The following is a 17393-nucleotide window of genomic DNA, read 5'->3' on the forward strand; positions in this document are numbered from 1 at the left end:
TATTTTTGACGCCATCAAAAAAAGGCAAAAAATGATGATCATCAAGATATTTTTGTAAAAATGTCAGTGATAGATTTTATATTATTTAATTTTTTCCTTTTTGAAATTTCGGTGTAGTTTCGGAATCATAGGATTTGCAATGAAATCTAACCAGGTGAGAGGGTGACTCCACATTCGAGGGTGTATTTCCTCTACACACATTTATTTTCACAAAAAAAAAAAAACAAAAAAAAAAAGTAAAAACATATTTTGATAAATTTAATTTATAATGTGGGTTTTTTATTAGCGACATATAAATTTAATAGACTGAAAACCAATTAGCTTTTTCATAATTATCCAAAACCAACAAACAAAAACTTCTATCTATCTTTTTACTTAATAATATATTTCTAATTTTTTTTTTTTTTTTTAATTGGTAAAACATTTTACCAAAATATTTGTTTTTTCCATTTTCAAACATTTATTTGTATTATTATTGCATTATTTTTTTTATAACATTACATTATATTAATATAAAGAGTAGAAATAGAGGATGAGTAATAAACCACCTATTTATATTATGTTGGCGGCACAGTTGCTGTCGGTGGTCGGTGATTCATTCGGACAGAGGGTTAGTAGAGTCAATTTCAAACACTCACCGAGACATATGATGATCGGTCTCTGCTTGATGACAGCGATACAGATGTTTGTTATCTTTTCGATCTTACAGCTTTCATTGCCGACCTCGATCTCTGGTGCCATCTATATCAATAGCACAAAGGTAGATTGTTTCTATCAGCTCGACGTCGAAGGAAAGATCGAAGATTGTACCGTACAGAATTGTACAGAGATTCCTTGTAAATCACAAGGACCATTCTCAATGTTTAGATCGATGAAACTGCATCCGTTCTTATTTGCAAACGGTGCATTTAATATTAGTAGGTTTTTCTTTTAGACCATGTTGCTTGGTTCACTCTCAGATTGAAAACTAATTCCATCGTTTTTATTCACTATAGTTTATTATAATGGTGAAGTGTTACTATATAAGGAACCTCTTGGACTGTTATTCTTGGTAATTGCTGCACTCTCATCGACATTTCTTATTAATCCACTGAATAAAATATTTGGAGAACCAATCAATCAACCTATTCCACCTTTAATGTATGTTAATTAATCATGAATCAACAAACTGTTTTAGTTTGAATTGCAATATTAATATTATTTGGTTATTATTAGTTATATATTTGGTATTTTGGGTTCTCTATTGAGTGTAATTGAATTTACGCCGAAACCACTGATTACCTCGAAAGATCAAACCGAATCTAACGACAAAGATACTCTTTTGGATAAAAACGACAGTTTTATCGAGCAAGAGTATTCAGAGGATAAAAAAGTGATCGAGGAAAAGTCAAGACTCATCAACGATTCACCAGCCGATCAAGACTCTCCACAACAAAAGAAGGATGCCAAGTACTGGCTCAAGACTGTAGGAAATGTATTTTTAAGAAGTTTACGTATTTTGATTCCAATGTTGTTGTTGATGCTTGCCAATGCTATCTGGATGGAAACCTCACTTTTCTATAACGATCAATTCCGTGTCAATGCTTTTGGATACAACTCAATCGATCAGGTTCTTTTACCATTCTATCTATTCCCATTCATGCTTATTGTCGACTTTATTCCACCACTAAAGAAACTGTTCCTTACCGAAGACGATGCCAAGGAAAATATGCTACAGGCCGTCAAGGGAACATGGAAGGAAACCAAATACACTGGTTTAATTACTTTATTTATGTATAGATTTTTAATTAATGCACGTGCCATTGTATGTATAACTTTTTTGCAAAGTTCAATTTTGTTCAATCAACTAATATTAACATATAACTATTGATTAGATTTACTTTTATTTGGCTATTGAATATGATTTAACTTTAGTATACTTGGAATTAACACTTATTCGTGTTGTTTTGAATTGGTTGGGTGCTGTCATTCTAAATTTGATTGTGCCAAAGTTTATCGATGCAACAGCCGAAGAGAGAAGAAAGACTTTTTATCCAATCAATATCGTATTGAAATGTTTAGGTACTGGTGGTGTTGTAGCTAGTTTGATCATTTTAAATAAGTAATTAAATGTGTTATAATAATAAATAATTATTAAAACTCCTCCCTACTCTTATGCATAATATATTACAACATTCGAATGAGTTTATTATTAATAAATTGTTGTCGTTTATTAAATAAAACCAAAACCAGAATCTAACCAGTCAAGCATTTGTAATATTTTCTTTTTCAACAATTCAAAGTTACTGTAATCCGGTAGATCTAACTGATAGCTACAGGTATGAGCACAAGGTAGTTTCTCACTCTTTGGAATATGGATAATCGAGAGTGGCTTTTCAAGTCCTTGCATGGGAATCACAACCATTCCTGTGAGGAATCTGAGGAATCGATGTAGTTCGTCTTGAGTCATTGCGTCGATCACCGACAAAAAGTGTTTAGGTGTATCGCTTGACGCTGGAAATCCGACAAACTTGATGTGTCGCTTTAAGAGCTCAGCATCCACCAATTGATTACCACACATAAGCAACTGTAGCTCAGTCGGTGAAAATAGAGCAAAGTGAGCATTCAACGATTCAATCGACATGAAACCACTCTTGAATGCATCCAACTGATATTTACGGGAACCAATCAAGATCTTATCGATATTCTTTTGAATGAAATCCTCTTTGTTATCGTCGGTCACCAGTATTTCATCGCCATTCTCAACCAAACCCTCAAAGGTTGTACTAAGATACTGATCGATATTGTCCAAGAGAAGAACTTTTTTGAAACTCTGACCGAGTTGAGGGTCGTATGCTTCTAGGTCTTGAAGATTCGGTGAGATGTTCAAGAGGAACTTAAAGAACGAGGGTGGGAATGCATCGGGGATTGGCTTGCCATCGATGATCGCCTTTAGGAATATCTTTCCCAGTGTCTTGTAAACTGCTTGCTCTGACTTCATAAACGACCATATATTTTGTTGAGACTCATCCATTTCCAGTGGTTGGTCAGAGAGTAAATAGAATGGAGATTCCGATGATCCTCGATCTAGAAGCTTGTATTTCTTGGAGAATATACTTTTAACCTTTGACTCTGAATTGTTGGTCGATTGATCTTCACTGTTCAACCTGTTCATCAGTATTTCACTGTCATTGAAAAATAGAGAATACATCTCTGAAGACAAACCACCATGATCCAAACCTTTTTCACCTTGGAAGTCGACCTCCAACAATGAGAAAAGCTTGTTGCTTTCCATCTTTTTAAAGAATTGGAATACATCGACTATAAGAGTGGATCTTCTAACTTGCATTACCAAAGTTTGATTGGTTTCCTCAGAGAGTGCTGCAAGCGAGGATATATGTGCACGGAATGCTGCAATCTTTTCACGACTATCGATCAGTGTTCTGGAAGACAAAAGATCCTCCACCAGCGACGTAACGAAATATGGATGAACAGCAATCTGATGTGCAGTTGGACGGAGCTGTGGATTTCTTTGGAGTACCGATGAGAGCAATGCAACGAGACGTTGATCGGGATGTTGAGGAATGGCAATATTCAATTCGCCTGGCAATAGGAATGGATCTCTGGATCTTGGGAAATGAGCTTTGAACAGCATTACACCAAACGCCCAAATGTCTGTGGAGTAGGTTCCAGTTACTTGCGACTCTCTCATCTCTGGCGCCAAATACATTTCCGTACCACCTGTGAACATAGTCGCATTGGTAGAGTTGTTCTGTAGCTCCTTTGATAAATCGAAATCCGAGATCACAGGGGTATCGTCCTCTCGCACCAAGATATTCTCTAGCTTAATATCACGATGAATGATTCCATTGGAATGCATATATGCAATTCCCTGTACAATTTGCTGGAACATCTTTTGTATCTCCCAAGGCTTACGACCTTCCTGCGATTGATTCGGACGAACCGTATGCTTCTTGAGCCATTCACACAGATTTCCACCCTTTACATACTCCATCTGCAAGTAGGCATTTCTGTCGTAAAAAACTGCTTGTATTGACATGATACACTTGTGATTCATCATCTTCATAAGCGAAACTTGTCTTTCAAACATTTGCTTTCCAATTTGATCACCAATACCAAACTCTTTGAGAACCACTAGCTGTGAATCGAATGTTGCCACATAGACTGTATGTGGATGAGTAGCCAATGTCTTTATAATATTATAATGACTGAATTTCCTTGTAGAATTTAATAATCCTGTATCTTTTACTCTATTGTTATTTTGAAAGAAGTTAATAATAATAATAATATTAGTAAAGCTACTACTATTTCAATATTCAATTGAGATACTACATACTTGTTTGATATTCTATCGTGTTGTTTCAATTTGAATTTCAATTCGGGTGAATATTTTTCGATGATGGTAGAGATGTTGTCGTTGATCTCTTGTTGTTTGGCAATGAGTCGTTGTTCGTCTACTTTCATTTGTTGATGTTGCTCTGTCAATGATTGAAGCAGCGATAGATCGTTACTGTCGTCCTCCAGTTCAAGTACTTCAATCTTCTTGGTGATATCGATGATCGATCTCTTACAGGAGCGATAGTCTGACTTGAGTTTTTCTCTCTCCTCCATCTTTGAAGCAGCCAATCGTGTCATCTCACTGTGCAACTGAATCTCTGCGTGTTGTGCAATCTGCGAACCAACTACAGAATCACAATGTGCCAGTTGATTATCCAATGCCGCTAAATACTTTACTGCATATCTTCTAGATTCTATTATTATACTATTTAATGATTCAATACATTTCAATATTGATTCTTTACTAAAACTACTACTACTACTTTCATTATTATTATTATTACTACTATTACTATTTATCAATAAATTATTAATATATTGTATAAACTCTGTATATACTATTGTTAATCTTTGACTTAATGAACTACATTGATTTTGTATTTCCATCACTGAAATTTGTTTGTTGTTTGTTGCTGTTGTCGCTGTCGCTGTCGTTGTTGCTGATTCCTCTTGTTGATTGTTCACTGTTAAATCATTTAATACTAAATTGATATTTGATATTAATTGATGTTTATGCTCTTTGAAATCAGTCCAATAATTAATCGATTTTGTTATCTCTTCTAGCAATGAATTCAAAGCAGTATTTCTTTTCTCGACTAATTTTTCGAGTTGTTCTTCGATCTGGTGATCATCTTGTGGTGGTTGTTGTAAATTGATATTTGTAACTAATTTTTTAATTTCATTAGTTGCATCATCCAATTCTTTAGAATATTTATCGACTGGTGATACTAATTGACCTGTATTACTACTATTATTATTATTTGTACTATTAGTTGATAAAGATAGATTATTAACTTTAATTTGTACTGTTGGTGTATTTCTCTTTGTTTGTACTAATAGTAAGAGTTGTTTTATCTTTGATATGCTCGATAACCAATCTGTGAAATCCAATGACCATTCTCTACCATGTGGGTGCTGTTCATCATATTCATTAACACTCAAAGTATATCCACTGGTTGACTTTAAACTACTTGTCAACTGTGGTGATACTGCCAATGTATCAGACTCTGATGTTGTCGTTGTTGTTGTTGTTGTCAATGGTGGTGTTATAATTACTGAACTTGCTGCTGCTGTTGTTGTGGTTGTTGTCTTTGATGTTGATTTAACTACATCATCATCAATCGGTATTGATTGTTCATTTATATTTTCGTTTGTTGGTGTAGTTGGTGTAATTAGTGATGTTGGTGTCGATGTCAATCCACTTGAAGTAGCTACAACGGTATTCTTCTTTCCGATTACAATAGTCGATATTTCACCGGCTGAAAACACAACGGGTTGGTAGTTTGGTATATTACATGCAATTGGCGCACATTGATTCTTCTCGTTGAAAGTACCGAGTCTGCCACCCAATCCACATCCCCAGCTGTAGATTGTGTTGTCAGACGTCAGTGCAACGGTGTGTTGGAATCCACAAGATATAGTTTTGAATCTGATGCCTCTCGGCATGAGTATCCGCTGTGGAATATTGATAGCACCATCGTCTGAATCGCCCGTTCCCAAGATACCGTAGTCAGACATTCCCCACGCGTAGACAGAACCATCATCAAGCTGCGCCACCGAGTGGTAGCCACCCGCGGAAATCCCAATAATCTTTGGCATATCGACAAAGAACTGCAGCTGCTTCGGTGCAAGCTGTTGCGATTGATAGGAGCCGTGACCGAGTTGACCGTTCTCCCCACGTCCCCACGAGAAGAGCTCGCCGGCTTTGGTCAGCGCCAGTGAGTGTCCGCCACCCAGCGCAACGGCAACAACGACATGTCCATACAAACTCGAGACAAGTGTCGGTTGGTATCGATTCTCAGTGTCGCCATGACCGAGTCTGCCGTGGTCGCCTCGACCCCATGTAAAGAGCGCGCCACTACTATCGATAACGGCAGCGCGACTCGCACCGGCATCCAGCGCAACGAGTCGCTTCGCACCCGGCACCGCAACGCTCTCTGGCAAACACGTGAAATCGTCACCGCAATCGCCTCTACCAAGCTGTCCAAACTCATTGTTTCCCCAGGTGTACAGCCCGCTGCCCGCCGTATGTGACAAAGCAATCGTTGATCTACCACCACAAAATACATACTTCATTGGTATGTTGGCGAGAGCTACCACCTGTTTTGGCGTGCTGATCGACTCTTCATCGCCGTGACCCAATCTACCGTACTGACCCTCACCCCAAGTGAACAACTTTCCACTCTGTGAAATCATAGCGATATGTGCTGCACCTGCATTCACCAATATAATTCTTTCCTCTGGGTACAACTTTGTAAAATCTATACATAAATAACAGTTGTTTCTCTTTAAATCTCCCCAAATCTCTATTATATCTAAATAAAAACAAGACATTTTTAAATTAAAATCTTCGGCATTCCACAATCTTCAAATAACAACCAATATTTCAAACATACATTTATCATCATCATTATTATTGTTGCTACCACTATCATCTTTGTTATGTAAACTATTATTTCCACTATTTTTTAATTTAAAAATCTCATCACTTTGTCTTATATTACTACTATTACTACTATTGTTATTATTATTACTTTGTCTTATATTATTACTACTACTACTACTACTATTGTTATTATTACTTTGTCTTATATTTGAAGTAATAACAGGTGAATTTGAATATGAAGAAGACGATCTTATTGAAGGTGAACTATTTGTACTATTGTTATTATTACTATTTCCATTGTTACTATTGCTACTCTCAGGAGTATTACTATTATTTTTATATTTATTTGTTAATGATTTAAAGAATGACATTATATATTTTACATAACTTTTAATAATAACACTTTATATAAATATATATCTATAACATTAATAAATCTGTTTCGTCTTTTCTTATTGAATATTTAGTATTAAAAATAAATTAAAAAACAAGAAGAAAAAAATGTAAAAAAATTGTCTATCAAAAAAATATGTTTTATATTATTTTTTTTAATTAATTTTTTGTTTTGCACCAATTTGGTGATGTTGCAACCACCAACACTGGTGAAAGGTCATTCCCTCTTCTTTGGTTTTCAAGAATTTCTACGACTCTTCGTTGAAATTCATCATCGATCAATGTCTCTTTTGAAAAAATAAAAATAAAACTTTACAAAATTAATTATATATAATTAGAAAAATTGTCAAATGATTCATTAATTCATTCATTCATTCTTTTCGTTAACAAACAAAAAAACAAACAAAAATTGTCTCTTTCTTTTGAATATAATATTTATAGAATGTTTTACTTCTTTTTTTTACAATTTAAAGAACATCATCTTTAAACGCAATACTCAAATTTACTTTTTACAATTTACAATTGTCTTTTTCTACAAAAGTATCGAAAAAAGCTCGCAATTGTGTTGAATAGATAAAAAACAATCTAAAATCTAAAGATATCTTTAGATTCTTCAAATATAAATAGAAATTTCAATGTTTTATTTTTCGTTTTTTTTCATTAGATGTCACATAAGATTCATTTATTTTCACTTTTTTTTGAAACAAAACGAATGATGTCAACATAAAAAAACGAAAGAAAATAAAAAAATGATAAAATTTTATTGTTTTTTAATAATATCCGAGATAATTTCGAATTTTTTATTCTGACCAAGATTGTTCCAGTCAATATAATTTTATACCGATTTGACCTGACCATTAATAAGATAAGTAAATATTACAATCTTAAAAAAAAAAATAACAAAAAAAACAAAAACAAAAAAAAAACAAAACCAAAAAACCATCAAAAAAAAAACCATACAATATAAAATTTACAAATTTTTGCGATATTTTGTTTTTTTTTTTTTTTTTAATTTATCAAATTGGAATATTTGCAGTTTGGAAATCCCAATGCCCCACACACTCACAAATTACTTTGGTGGTGACAGGTAAACTGCTTTTTTCTTCACTACCATCGCAGCCCCCATTAACTTAAAACTAAATTTCATTTCATCATAAGTAATCAAAAAAGTAGAGTTGACTATTCTGATTTAATGATGATTGATTTTTATACCACACACATTCACCTTCTTTTTCCAATATTTGACCAAACTATCATTATGATTGATTGTTTTACAAACGACATGCATGCTTACTCTCAAACCATCCATCCACACTTACCGATTTCTAAATTAAATTCAAATATTAGATTTAATTATTTTTGGGTTGTGTTCAAATTTGTTGATTTGTTTTGTTACCTGCTCTACACTCTCTGCTCTCTACTCTCTGTTTTTCATCATTTCATTTCATTGCGACCCAACAATCAAATATATATTATTTATTTATTTCTAACCTTTTATTTTTTTTTTATTTCTTTATTTATATTTTAAACTATTATTTATTTATATAAATAGTAGTAGTTAATAATAAAAAAAATGACTGAATTATTATCATTCAAATCATGGGAACATTTATTCAAACACCGTTTGGCTGATTCCGATTGGAGTGAGTTGTGGAACCTCGACTTTAAGTTCACACCAGGTAAAACACCATTCTCCCAATTCTCTGTAATCCCAATTGTTATTGCTATTTATTTAGTTACAATCTTTACCATCAAAGTAAGTAAAAATAAAAATGAAAATAATTGATTATAAAGAATACTAATATTTTATATAATTATCTATTTATTTATAGTTTTTAATGAGAAATAGAAAGCCATTTGAACTTAAGAGTGTTTCTGTTATCCATAATGTAATTCTATGTGCATGGTCATTCTTAATGTGTGCAGGTGTTGTCTATGAATGTTACAAGAGAATAATGGTAATGTTTAGTTTAGTTTTTTTTTTACAAAATTGTCACATAAAAAAATCAGGTAGTGGGTATTAACATTTTCTTATTTATTTTTATTTCGCTAACAGAGTGAAGGACCTTTATTCACAGTTTGTGAATTGAAACCAGGATTCAATCAAGGAGCAACATACTATTGGTCATACATTTTCTATTTGTCAAAGTTCTACGAACTCTTTGATACTATCATCATCGTGTTGAGAAAGAAACCATTGATTTTCTTGCACGTCTATCACCACTGCATTGTCGTTTGGCTCTGCTGGTACTTCTTGGAGAGCGGTTGGCCATTGCAATTGTGGGTAGTTTTCCTCAACACCTTTGTACATATCTTTATGTATTACTTCTATTTGAACTGCGCATTGGGTCGTACCGTCTGGTGGAAGAAATACATCACCATGATTCAAATCATTCAGTTCTGTTGCTTCGGAGCGGTCGGTGTCATCCACATCTACTTTATCAATACCCTCGGATGTCAAACCCACTATCCAGCTTTTGCCGCTGCCTACAGCATCAACTTCTCCTTCCTCTTCCTCTTCTCCCAGTTCTTTAACAAATCGTACAACGGACCAAAGAAGTCAGACTCTGTCCAAGCCGATGCCACCAAGAAAACAAGAAAGATTGAATAAACTTTCGAATCAAGCTAATAATATATCAATAAATATATAATAATATTTAGATAGATCTAACCTCTAGAGTTCTTTTTCTTTATTTCTTGAATAATATTAAGTGGAATTGGATAGTAATTTCTCTTGGCACTATAATTAGTAAAGAAATAATTTAATTAACAAATTAGTAGGTAGATAGAATTTAACTGTTATTTTTAAATGAATTAATCAATTACTTACAAGATATATAAATAAACAGGAAGCAAACAAATTAAAATTGTAATAATAACCGTTAGATAGAAATTTGGTTGTGTAATTAGTTCTAATGCTAAATTATAGTAAAAGTCATAGCCAAAAAGAATAGCAAGTTTTGAATATACTAGTTCAAATACAATAAAGACTAAAATTGAGAGCCAAGTTGCTAAATGTTGTATTGTATTCCAGCTGTTTATAACAAAGACAAACATGATCTGATTGACAAAAGTTGTCGAGAATATTAAAACTGCGGACTGAGTCCAGAGTCCATATACCATTCCATTCTTGTCAACCGGTCCATCATTATAAACAGCTATAGTCACGAAATATAATACTGCCGAACAATAAAAACCATGAATAGCCCACACCAAAAATATTTTCCAATTAAACTTTAAGTTTATAATAAATGTTAATTAAATTATCAAAAATTGGTGTAGTAGAAACATTTTTGATTCTTACATTCTTACTACTTTGTGTTTCTTTATATAAAGAAGGATAGTTTTGGATATTCACGGAATCGATATCTTTATCTGATGCACCGTAGATAATTACCGGTACGGATGCATATACTACACCGAGAAGTAGTGTGTTGATATCATCGACAATATTGGAGCCAGAGAATCCAGTGAAAATATTAAACCAGAGTTCAATCAGCGAGATTATAATACTCTTCCAAAATGTATAGCATAGTAGAGTAGCTATTCTCTTGTAGTTCCATCTTCCGTGAACCAGTACCAATCTCTCTAGATAGTGGAATTGTGCTATTGCAAAGTCACTGGCGAGCACCGCTTGACGACCTTCGAATCCACTGATACCTACACCGACATGTGATCTCTGTATCATCGAAACATCGTTGGCGCCATCACCAATTGCCAATGTAATGCCACTGGTTCTCTCCTTGACGATACGAACCACCTCACTCTTTTGAAACGGTGTAAATCTACAACAAACTACACTCTTTACATTGTTTGCCAGTTTATAGAATGAATCTTCTAAATTCTTATTACCAATTAATAGAGACAGTGTATTTCCATCAATTATTATTGATCTTATATTATTAGAATTATTGTTATTAACTTGTGGAATGTTTTCCAATTGTTGTTTTAAATTAAGTTCCAATTTCATTTGTAATTCTAGTATGTTTGTTTCGTTTAATATTAGATAGTTATCTTCTTCTGGATCCAAGAGACAACATGATATGCCAATGTTGATTGCAGTCTCTTGTTTGTCACCGGTTATCATCCATATCCTGATGTCTGCATCCGAGAGTCTGGCAATGGTCTCTGGTACTCTGTCCTGCAGTCGATCTTCAATCCCGACGATACCCAACATACTCCAACCGTGTTCAATCTCTGATGAAAGTTCCCCAACTCTTTCATTACGACCGTTCAACAACAGGTTGGCAGCGTTCATCTTCAACGACCAAGGTTCATATTCATCGCGTGGAATTATCTTCTTTGTAACACAAAGAGTTCTCAATCCTTCACATGAGAATCTATGAAGATGTTCCTTATAGCTTGATATCAGATCTACTATATTATTAGCGTCGCCATAATCAAGCAATCTAGGTAGAATAACTGAATCCGCACCTTTACAATACATAATGATATCGTCAGAGTCGTAATGCGTAACGATTACAGACATTCTCTTTCTATCACTATCGAATTCCAATACTTTCAATAGTTTATATTCTCTTTCAATGCCTAATACATTGATTCTTAAATAATTGGTAGTTCTAGTCTATAAAAGTTTGATTAGTAACGATCAATTAACATCAATAACTTTTTTGGAAAGTAATATCTATCACTCACTTACATGAAATTTAATACCCATATTAGATGATTCTTTTACAAGTGCTAACTCATCTGGCGAAGAAGATGAGTATTTAACTTTATTATTTTATAAATCAAATCGATAGTTAGTATTGTATTTCTATTGGTATTATTTCAATTTAAGTACATACTGTTTCCATTTTCATCAATTGATTCTGGAATTGCAGAATGACATATTGATAGGGCTAAAAAGAATTCAAATGTATCTGGATCATTCATATCGATTTCTTCTTTAATATTAATGTTATTACTACTGTTGCTACTATTACTACTCCTCATTTCATTCTCAATATCTGATGAGCTACCAAGTTTACTCATGGTAATTCCTAAGTATTCTTCTTCTTCCTCTTCATATAGTTCTATCTCTTCTTTGCTTTTATCTTTATTATTGTTGTTGCCATTATCTTTTATTGACTGTTTAAGATTTTTATTATCACCATTATGATAGCTATTATAGAATCTAGATTGATATACGACATTGTTGATCATATTCTTTTTGACTTGCATTTGATTCCTTGTTAGAGTACCTGTTTTATCGGTGAATATATATTCGACTTGACCAAGCTCTTCATTTAGATTCGATGTTCTTCCACATGCAAAAGAGTTTGATTCATAGTGGAACATCTTTTTATCACGATTGATCGTTATCAACTGAAGAATACGAACGAATTCCAATGATAGAAACATAGTGAACGGTGCAATTCCACCGAAAAGCACTACAAATGAAAAGAATAGATGCAATGTATCTTGAGTAGAGTCATTGCCCAAAGGCAAATACCAAGTGTCACCTATTCGCCCATAGCGAGTGGATCCCAACAGACTTGACATCAAACAAAGAAAGAATTCAAAGATGAACACCGCTATCAATATCCTATTGACATAGCTATCGAATCTACTTCTCTTATAGGGTGTATGTCGTGTATTCAACATGTATTTCGATTGATGTCCACCGTAGACAACAACACCATAGACATGATCGGTATTACTTAAACAAGTTCCACGAATTAACAATTGATCTAATGTCAATGAATAGGTGGATGTAGATGTAGTTGTAAATGTAGATATCGAATTTAAATTATTATCTTTTACTTCTTCCTCTTCTTCATCTGTTTGTTCATTTTCATTTGTCAACAACAGTTTAATTACACCATGAAAACTATTCAAATTGATAGAGGGTGATTCAATCTGTAGTTTAGCTTGGAATGTTAGAAAGTCAGTTGGTGATTGCAACTGTTGATTGGTTTCTAGTAGCGCTTGTTTAGATTTCAAATTAGATTCGCCATCCAAATTGGAAGTCTCTACGAAACAGATACTCGGTGAGACATCGCCACTCGTAGAAAGCAAAACTAAATCCGCTGGAAATGATTCGTTATTTCTAACAACAACGATATCTCCAACTGCTAATCTACTCCACTTCTCATCAACTTCAATACCATCTCTAATCACTTTACAATTCTTATTATTTATTAATCTATCTGATTTATATCTTTTCTTTTTTGCATAAATTATTATTAGAGTAATTAAATAAAATACATCATCTATTTCACTTTTTTTTTCACTTTTTTTTGTTTTACTTACATAATCTTCATATGCTTCTTTCACTGCATTCATACCCACTACCAATACTATTGCCATAATATTTGTAATCGGTTTCTGAGGAGATAGTTTTGTAAAGGATAAAATAGTAATAAAAAGAAAATAACAATTTATTATTTTTGTAAACTATTAAACAAAAAAAGAAATAAAAAATTAATATTAATTTAAATAATTTTCAAATCTCTCTTGAGAACTACTTGATGAAATAAATTCTTTGGTAAGAATGTTAAGATTGTATATTTGGAAGTCCTAATATAGTTATTACCATACTTCCTATTTTCAATTGTATTTATATTATTTATATAAATAACTCTTTCTTCATTTTCTTTTTCTTTAATAAATAATTTCTTTATCTTTTCAAAATCCATCGTTCCTAGATTAAGTTTTATTTTATAAAAACAATAAACAAAATAATATTTATTCTAAAACAAATAATTTCGATACTATTTAAATATTAAAGGAAAACAAATAATTATGTAAGTGTCGTTCTTCAAACCCTAAACACTATTTTTGGAAGGTGATACTATCTATTTTTATTCAATTTTATTCTTTATAAAATTTCATTCAATAATAATGAGGATTGATCTATTAAATCTATTTTCTACTCAATTACTAGGGTGAGCTTCAAACCACTTTCTCCTGCTCATTAATTAATTTTTTGGGTCAACAAGAAAGAGCGAAACTAGTTCGAGTCCTGCGAGTTTCAACACAATAATTATATATATGTAATATTTTATTATACATCATCCAAATTTGATAAATAAAATAATTAATTGAATGAATTATTATTATTATTATTATTTGTATTTTGTTTTTTGTTTTTGTATTTTTTTTTTTTTTTTTTACTTTATACTTTAGAATCACCTTCTTTTGCAACGGCCAAAGACATAATCTCAATGAAACCTTTTCCTTTTGTTTCAAACTTGACGAAATCGTCGAGTTTTCTGAAAGCACCGGGGTCAATCAGACACACCATGTCCATACCGTTGTCGTAGTCTTCCTCTTCGATTTTCGCTACTTGCGCTGCGAGTTTGTCGCGTAAAAGACGTGCGTCTTTGCCTGGAACCGTTATATTGAGACGCATCTGTGCACGCTGTATTGGGATCACTGTGCTAATCAACTTGATAACCTCGAGTGACTGTTGTTTCGACGATTTCGTTGGGTGCAAACTGTAGTGAACGTCTTTCATTGCCTTTTCGATGATTCCCACTGGAATCGGTCGTTGTGTCTCGGGATTGACACACTTTTCCGCGACGATCGTTGCGATATCACGGAATGTCTGATCGGAATGACTCTCACGTTCCTTACTCGACACCTGCAGTTCACCCTTATCGAGAATCTGCAAGAGAATCTCACGTTCATCGTCTGTTCCAAATGCCTTTATCAACTCATCCTTCTTTGCAACTACACCTTTCGATACATTTGTAAATATACGATGAATCTGAATGACTTCATTTAAATCTTTTTCACTATAACAATAGTATTGATGATGATTATTGTAATTAGTACACGAATGAACATCATATCATATTATTATTATGAATATATAATGAATTGAAAATACCTACACTTTAGTTCTCCAAGATGTAACTTTAGATGGATAACATGCAATCTCGAAACGAGCACCTCCTTTCTTGTATCTGACAATGGCAACGTTTGTCAATGTTTTATTATTTACAGGTGTGAATATACTCATTATGTGTGTATATATGTATAATTTGTATTATCTTAATGTGTAATATAGTTATAAAATAACTTTAATAAAATAGTTATATATTTATTTATATAAATAATTATAATACTAACAAAACAATTATAATTATAATTGATTTATTGATAATTGTAAAAATTAATAAATAAAATAAAATAAGAAATTAATAAAATAGTGTGAAATTCGAATCGATTGAATTGATTTATTTGTTTGTTCGTTTTTTTTTCTCACACTTCAAATGAAACAATAGAAATTCAATTTCTTATTTTTTTAATTATAATAATGCAATTGTTAACACTTCACAATTCATATTTGCTATGGTTATTATTATTATTATTATTATTTTTTGTTGTTTATTAATTTTTTTTTTATTTACAAAATTTATACAATTGTTTTTTTTCAATATATTTGTTATTTGTTTGTTGTTCAATGTAACTAATGGTCGGTCGAATCATAATATTCTATGATTGAATGTCACTCACTATGATATGAATGCACGTCTTAACTCTGAGTAATCATATTTGTTGCCTGATTTCGGATCTGTTATTTGGTTGTTGTATTCCGTTGCCATTGTAAGCATTGCATTCTTGCAGTAAACATTGCCGTTTGGTAGAACCATCGGTGGATTGTCTTCATCCATGATCTCACCGGTTATCTTACATATCAAACTAGAATGACTTTGCAATGAGACAGGCAATGGTTCTGCCAAACTCTGGAAATCTTCATCGCACAACGGACAATTTATATTCTTTGTTTCTTCATCTTCACATTGTCTAATTTATAATATTAGTTAATTAGTTAGTTAGCGATATAATATATTTCCAAATTAACATATTAAAACTGTTGATTGAACAACATACTCTGTTTTTAAAACTGAGAGACCGGATTGCAATGAAATGTTTAATAGCGAATGGTGGGTGAGTGAATGAAGATTGTAGTTGTCGGATTTGAACTGCTGGATGAGATCGTTCCAGCGTTCCTCTTGGAAGAGTGGACGGTATTTCGAGCATTGCTGATCCTTCTTGAAGGCGAGTGTTGCCATCGCTGCCTGAATCTCTGGCATGTTGGTCGAGGCGTTCGGTGCAAGATGCTGACGTGCATACGATATCGCTGGACCAAGTTTAGTCTGTCGCACCAACTCTATGAACTCCTGTATTCTCAGATTGAACTCCAAGTTGCTATCTATCTTTTTCAGTTTCGATTTGTTCTCGTTGCACCATGCCAACGCCTCCGTACAATTGCGATTCATCAAGCCAACTATCACTTTCTTTGACGATACAAATAGATCTATATCAACTAAATCCTATTATTTTGTCATTCACACATACATTCATTCATTCATTCATTAATAATCAATATATATATATATGTAGTTGTTAATTAGTTTAGTTTACTTACAGTTATATTTGAAGTTGTTGCTAACTTTATTGCAGTGTCATAGAAACCTTCACGCAAAAGATGATCAATGATAACTCTATCCACTCTCTTATTGTTGAATTCCTCTTTGATATAATGATCTGAATGATTCTCACAGGTATGTTTCAAATGTGTTATTCTCGATTTCATTCTTTTTATTTGTACTTCTTCTTCATCTTTTGTTTCTTCAATCTATTTATATTGTTAACAAAGTGTAGATAAGAATGTTGGTAAGTGTATGTTTTGTTTAATAAACAATGCTTATAAATAATAATAATGATAATGATAATTACTTTTCTCTTTAAATTATTCATCTTTGTCAATAGTTTCTCTATTGTATTCTTTGCATCTTCAGGTGATATGCTTGATTTCTTCTTGTTTAGATCGTTGATAGAGTTTACCAATTGAGTCATCTCTTTCTCTAGTAGCTTTTGAGCCACTCTGAATGATTTGTTCAGAGATTCTATCGGTGCTTTAAGTAACGGTCTCTCTAATTGAACCTCTGCATACACCAACTGTTCATTTACATAACCAGTTGGTGATGTTGTACTAACATTATTAGTACTATCACTACTACTCATTTTTCTTTCTTTTTATTCTTTTAATACTATTTGTTTTTATATTTGATAATAAACAACTAAACACTCTTTTTTTTCT

General features: G+C 32.7%; 7 protein-coding genes across 7 annotated transcripts; 2 read left to right on the top strand and 5 right to left on the bottom strand.

Annotated features, from left to right (window-relative positions):
* Nucleotides 1-532: 532 nt before the first annotated feature.
* Nucleotides 533-2105, top strand: PPL_05058 (uncharacterized protein; the record flags this gene model as incomplete). The annotated part of the gene is made up of 4 exons (XM_020575954.1): nucleotides 533-917; nucleotides 996-1140; nucleotides 1216-1804; nucleotides 1875-2105. The coding sequence occupies 4 exons, from the start codon at nucleotides 533-535 to the stop codon at nucleotides 2103-2105; spliced, it is 1350 nt and encodes a 449-aa protein (XP_020433943.1).
* Nucleotides 2106-2212: 107 nt separating this feature from the next.
* PPL_05059 (putative protein serine/threonine kinase) lies at nucleotides 2213-7314 on the bottom strand (the record flags this gene model as incomplete). The annotated part of the gene is made up of 3 exons (XM_020575955.1): nucleotides 2213-4250; nucleotides 4337-6818; nucleotides 6954-7314. 3 exons carry the CDS (start codon nucleotides 7312-7314, stop codon nucleotides 2213-2215), a joined length of 4881 nt encoding a protein of 1626 aa, XP_020433944.1.
* Nucleotides 7315-8909: 1595 nt separating this feature from the next.
* On the top strand, nucleotides 8910-9360 carry PPL_05060 (GNS1/SUR4 family protein; the record flags this gene model as incomplete). The annotated part of the gene is made up of 2 exons (XM_020575956.1): nucleotides 8910-9092; nucleotides 9169-9360. 2 exons carry the CDS (start codon nucleotides 8910-8912, stop codon nucleotides 9358-9360), a joined length of 375 nt encoding a protein of 124 aa, XP_020433945.1.
* A 119-nt stretch (nucleotides 9361-9479) lies between these two features.
* On the bottom strand, nucleotides 9480-10464 carry PPL_05061 (uncharacterized protein; the record flags this gene model as incomplete). The annotated part of the gene is made up of 4 exons (XM_020575957.1): nucleotides 9480-9769; nucleotides 10009-10076; nucleotides 10167-10370; nucleotides 10457-10464. 4 exons carry the CDS (start codon nucleotides 10462-10464, stop codon nucleotides 9480-9482), a joined length of 570 nt encoding a protein of 189 aa, XP_020433946.1.
* A 101-nt stretch (nucleotides 10465-10565) lies between these two features.
* PPL_05062 (uncharacterized protein) lies at nucleotides 10566-13648 on the bottom strand (the record flags this gene model as incomplete). Its single annotated transcript, XM_020575958.1, has 4 exons — nucleotides 10566-11921; nucleotides 11997-12070; nucleotides 12145-13504; nucleotides 13592-13648. The coding sequence occupies 4 exons, from the start codon at nucleotides 13646-13648 to the stop codon at nucleotides 10566-10568; spliced, it is 2847 nt and encodes a 948-aa protein (XP_020433947.1).
* A 125-nt stretch (nucleotides 13649-13773) lies between these two features.
* Nucleotides 13774-15305, bottom strand: sbds (Shwachman-Bodian-Diamond syndrome protein; the record flags this gene model as incomplete). Its single annotated transcript, XM_020575959.1, has 3 exons — nucleotides 13774-13940; nucleotides 14474-15078; nucleotides 15178-15305. 3 exons carry the CDS (start codon nucleotides 15303-15305, stop codon nucleotides 13774-13776), a joined length of 900 nt encoding a protein of 299 aa, XP_020433948.1.
* A 496-nt stretch (nucleotides 15306-15801) lies between these two features.
* maea (MAEA family protein) lies at nucleotides 15802-17317 on the bottom strand (the record flags this gene model as incomplete). The annotated part of the gene is made up of 4 exons (XM_020575960.1): nucleotides 15802-16093; nucleotides 16181-16470; nucleotides 16719-16928; nucleotides 17030-17317. The coding sequence occupies 4 exons, from the start codon at nucleotides 17315-17317 to the stop codon at nucleotides 15802-15804; spliced, it is 1080 nt and encodes a 359-aa protein (XP_020433949.1).
* Between the last annotated feature and the right edge of the window lie 76 nt (nucleotides 17318-17393).

This window comes from Heterostelium album, assembly GCF_000004825.1.
Source record: "Heterostelium album PN500 unplaced genomic scaffold PPL_scaffold5, whole genome shotgun sequence".
NCBI classification, from domain to species: Eukaryota; Evosea; class Eumycetozoa; order Acytosteliales; family Acytosteliaceae; genus Heterostelium; species Heterostelium album.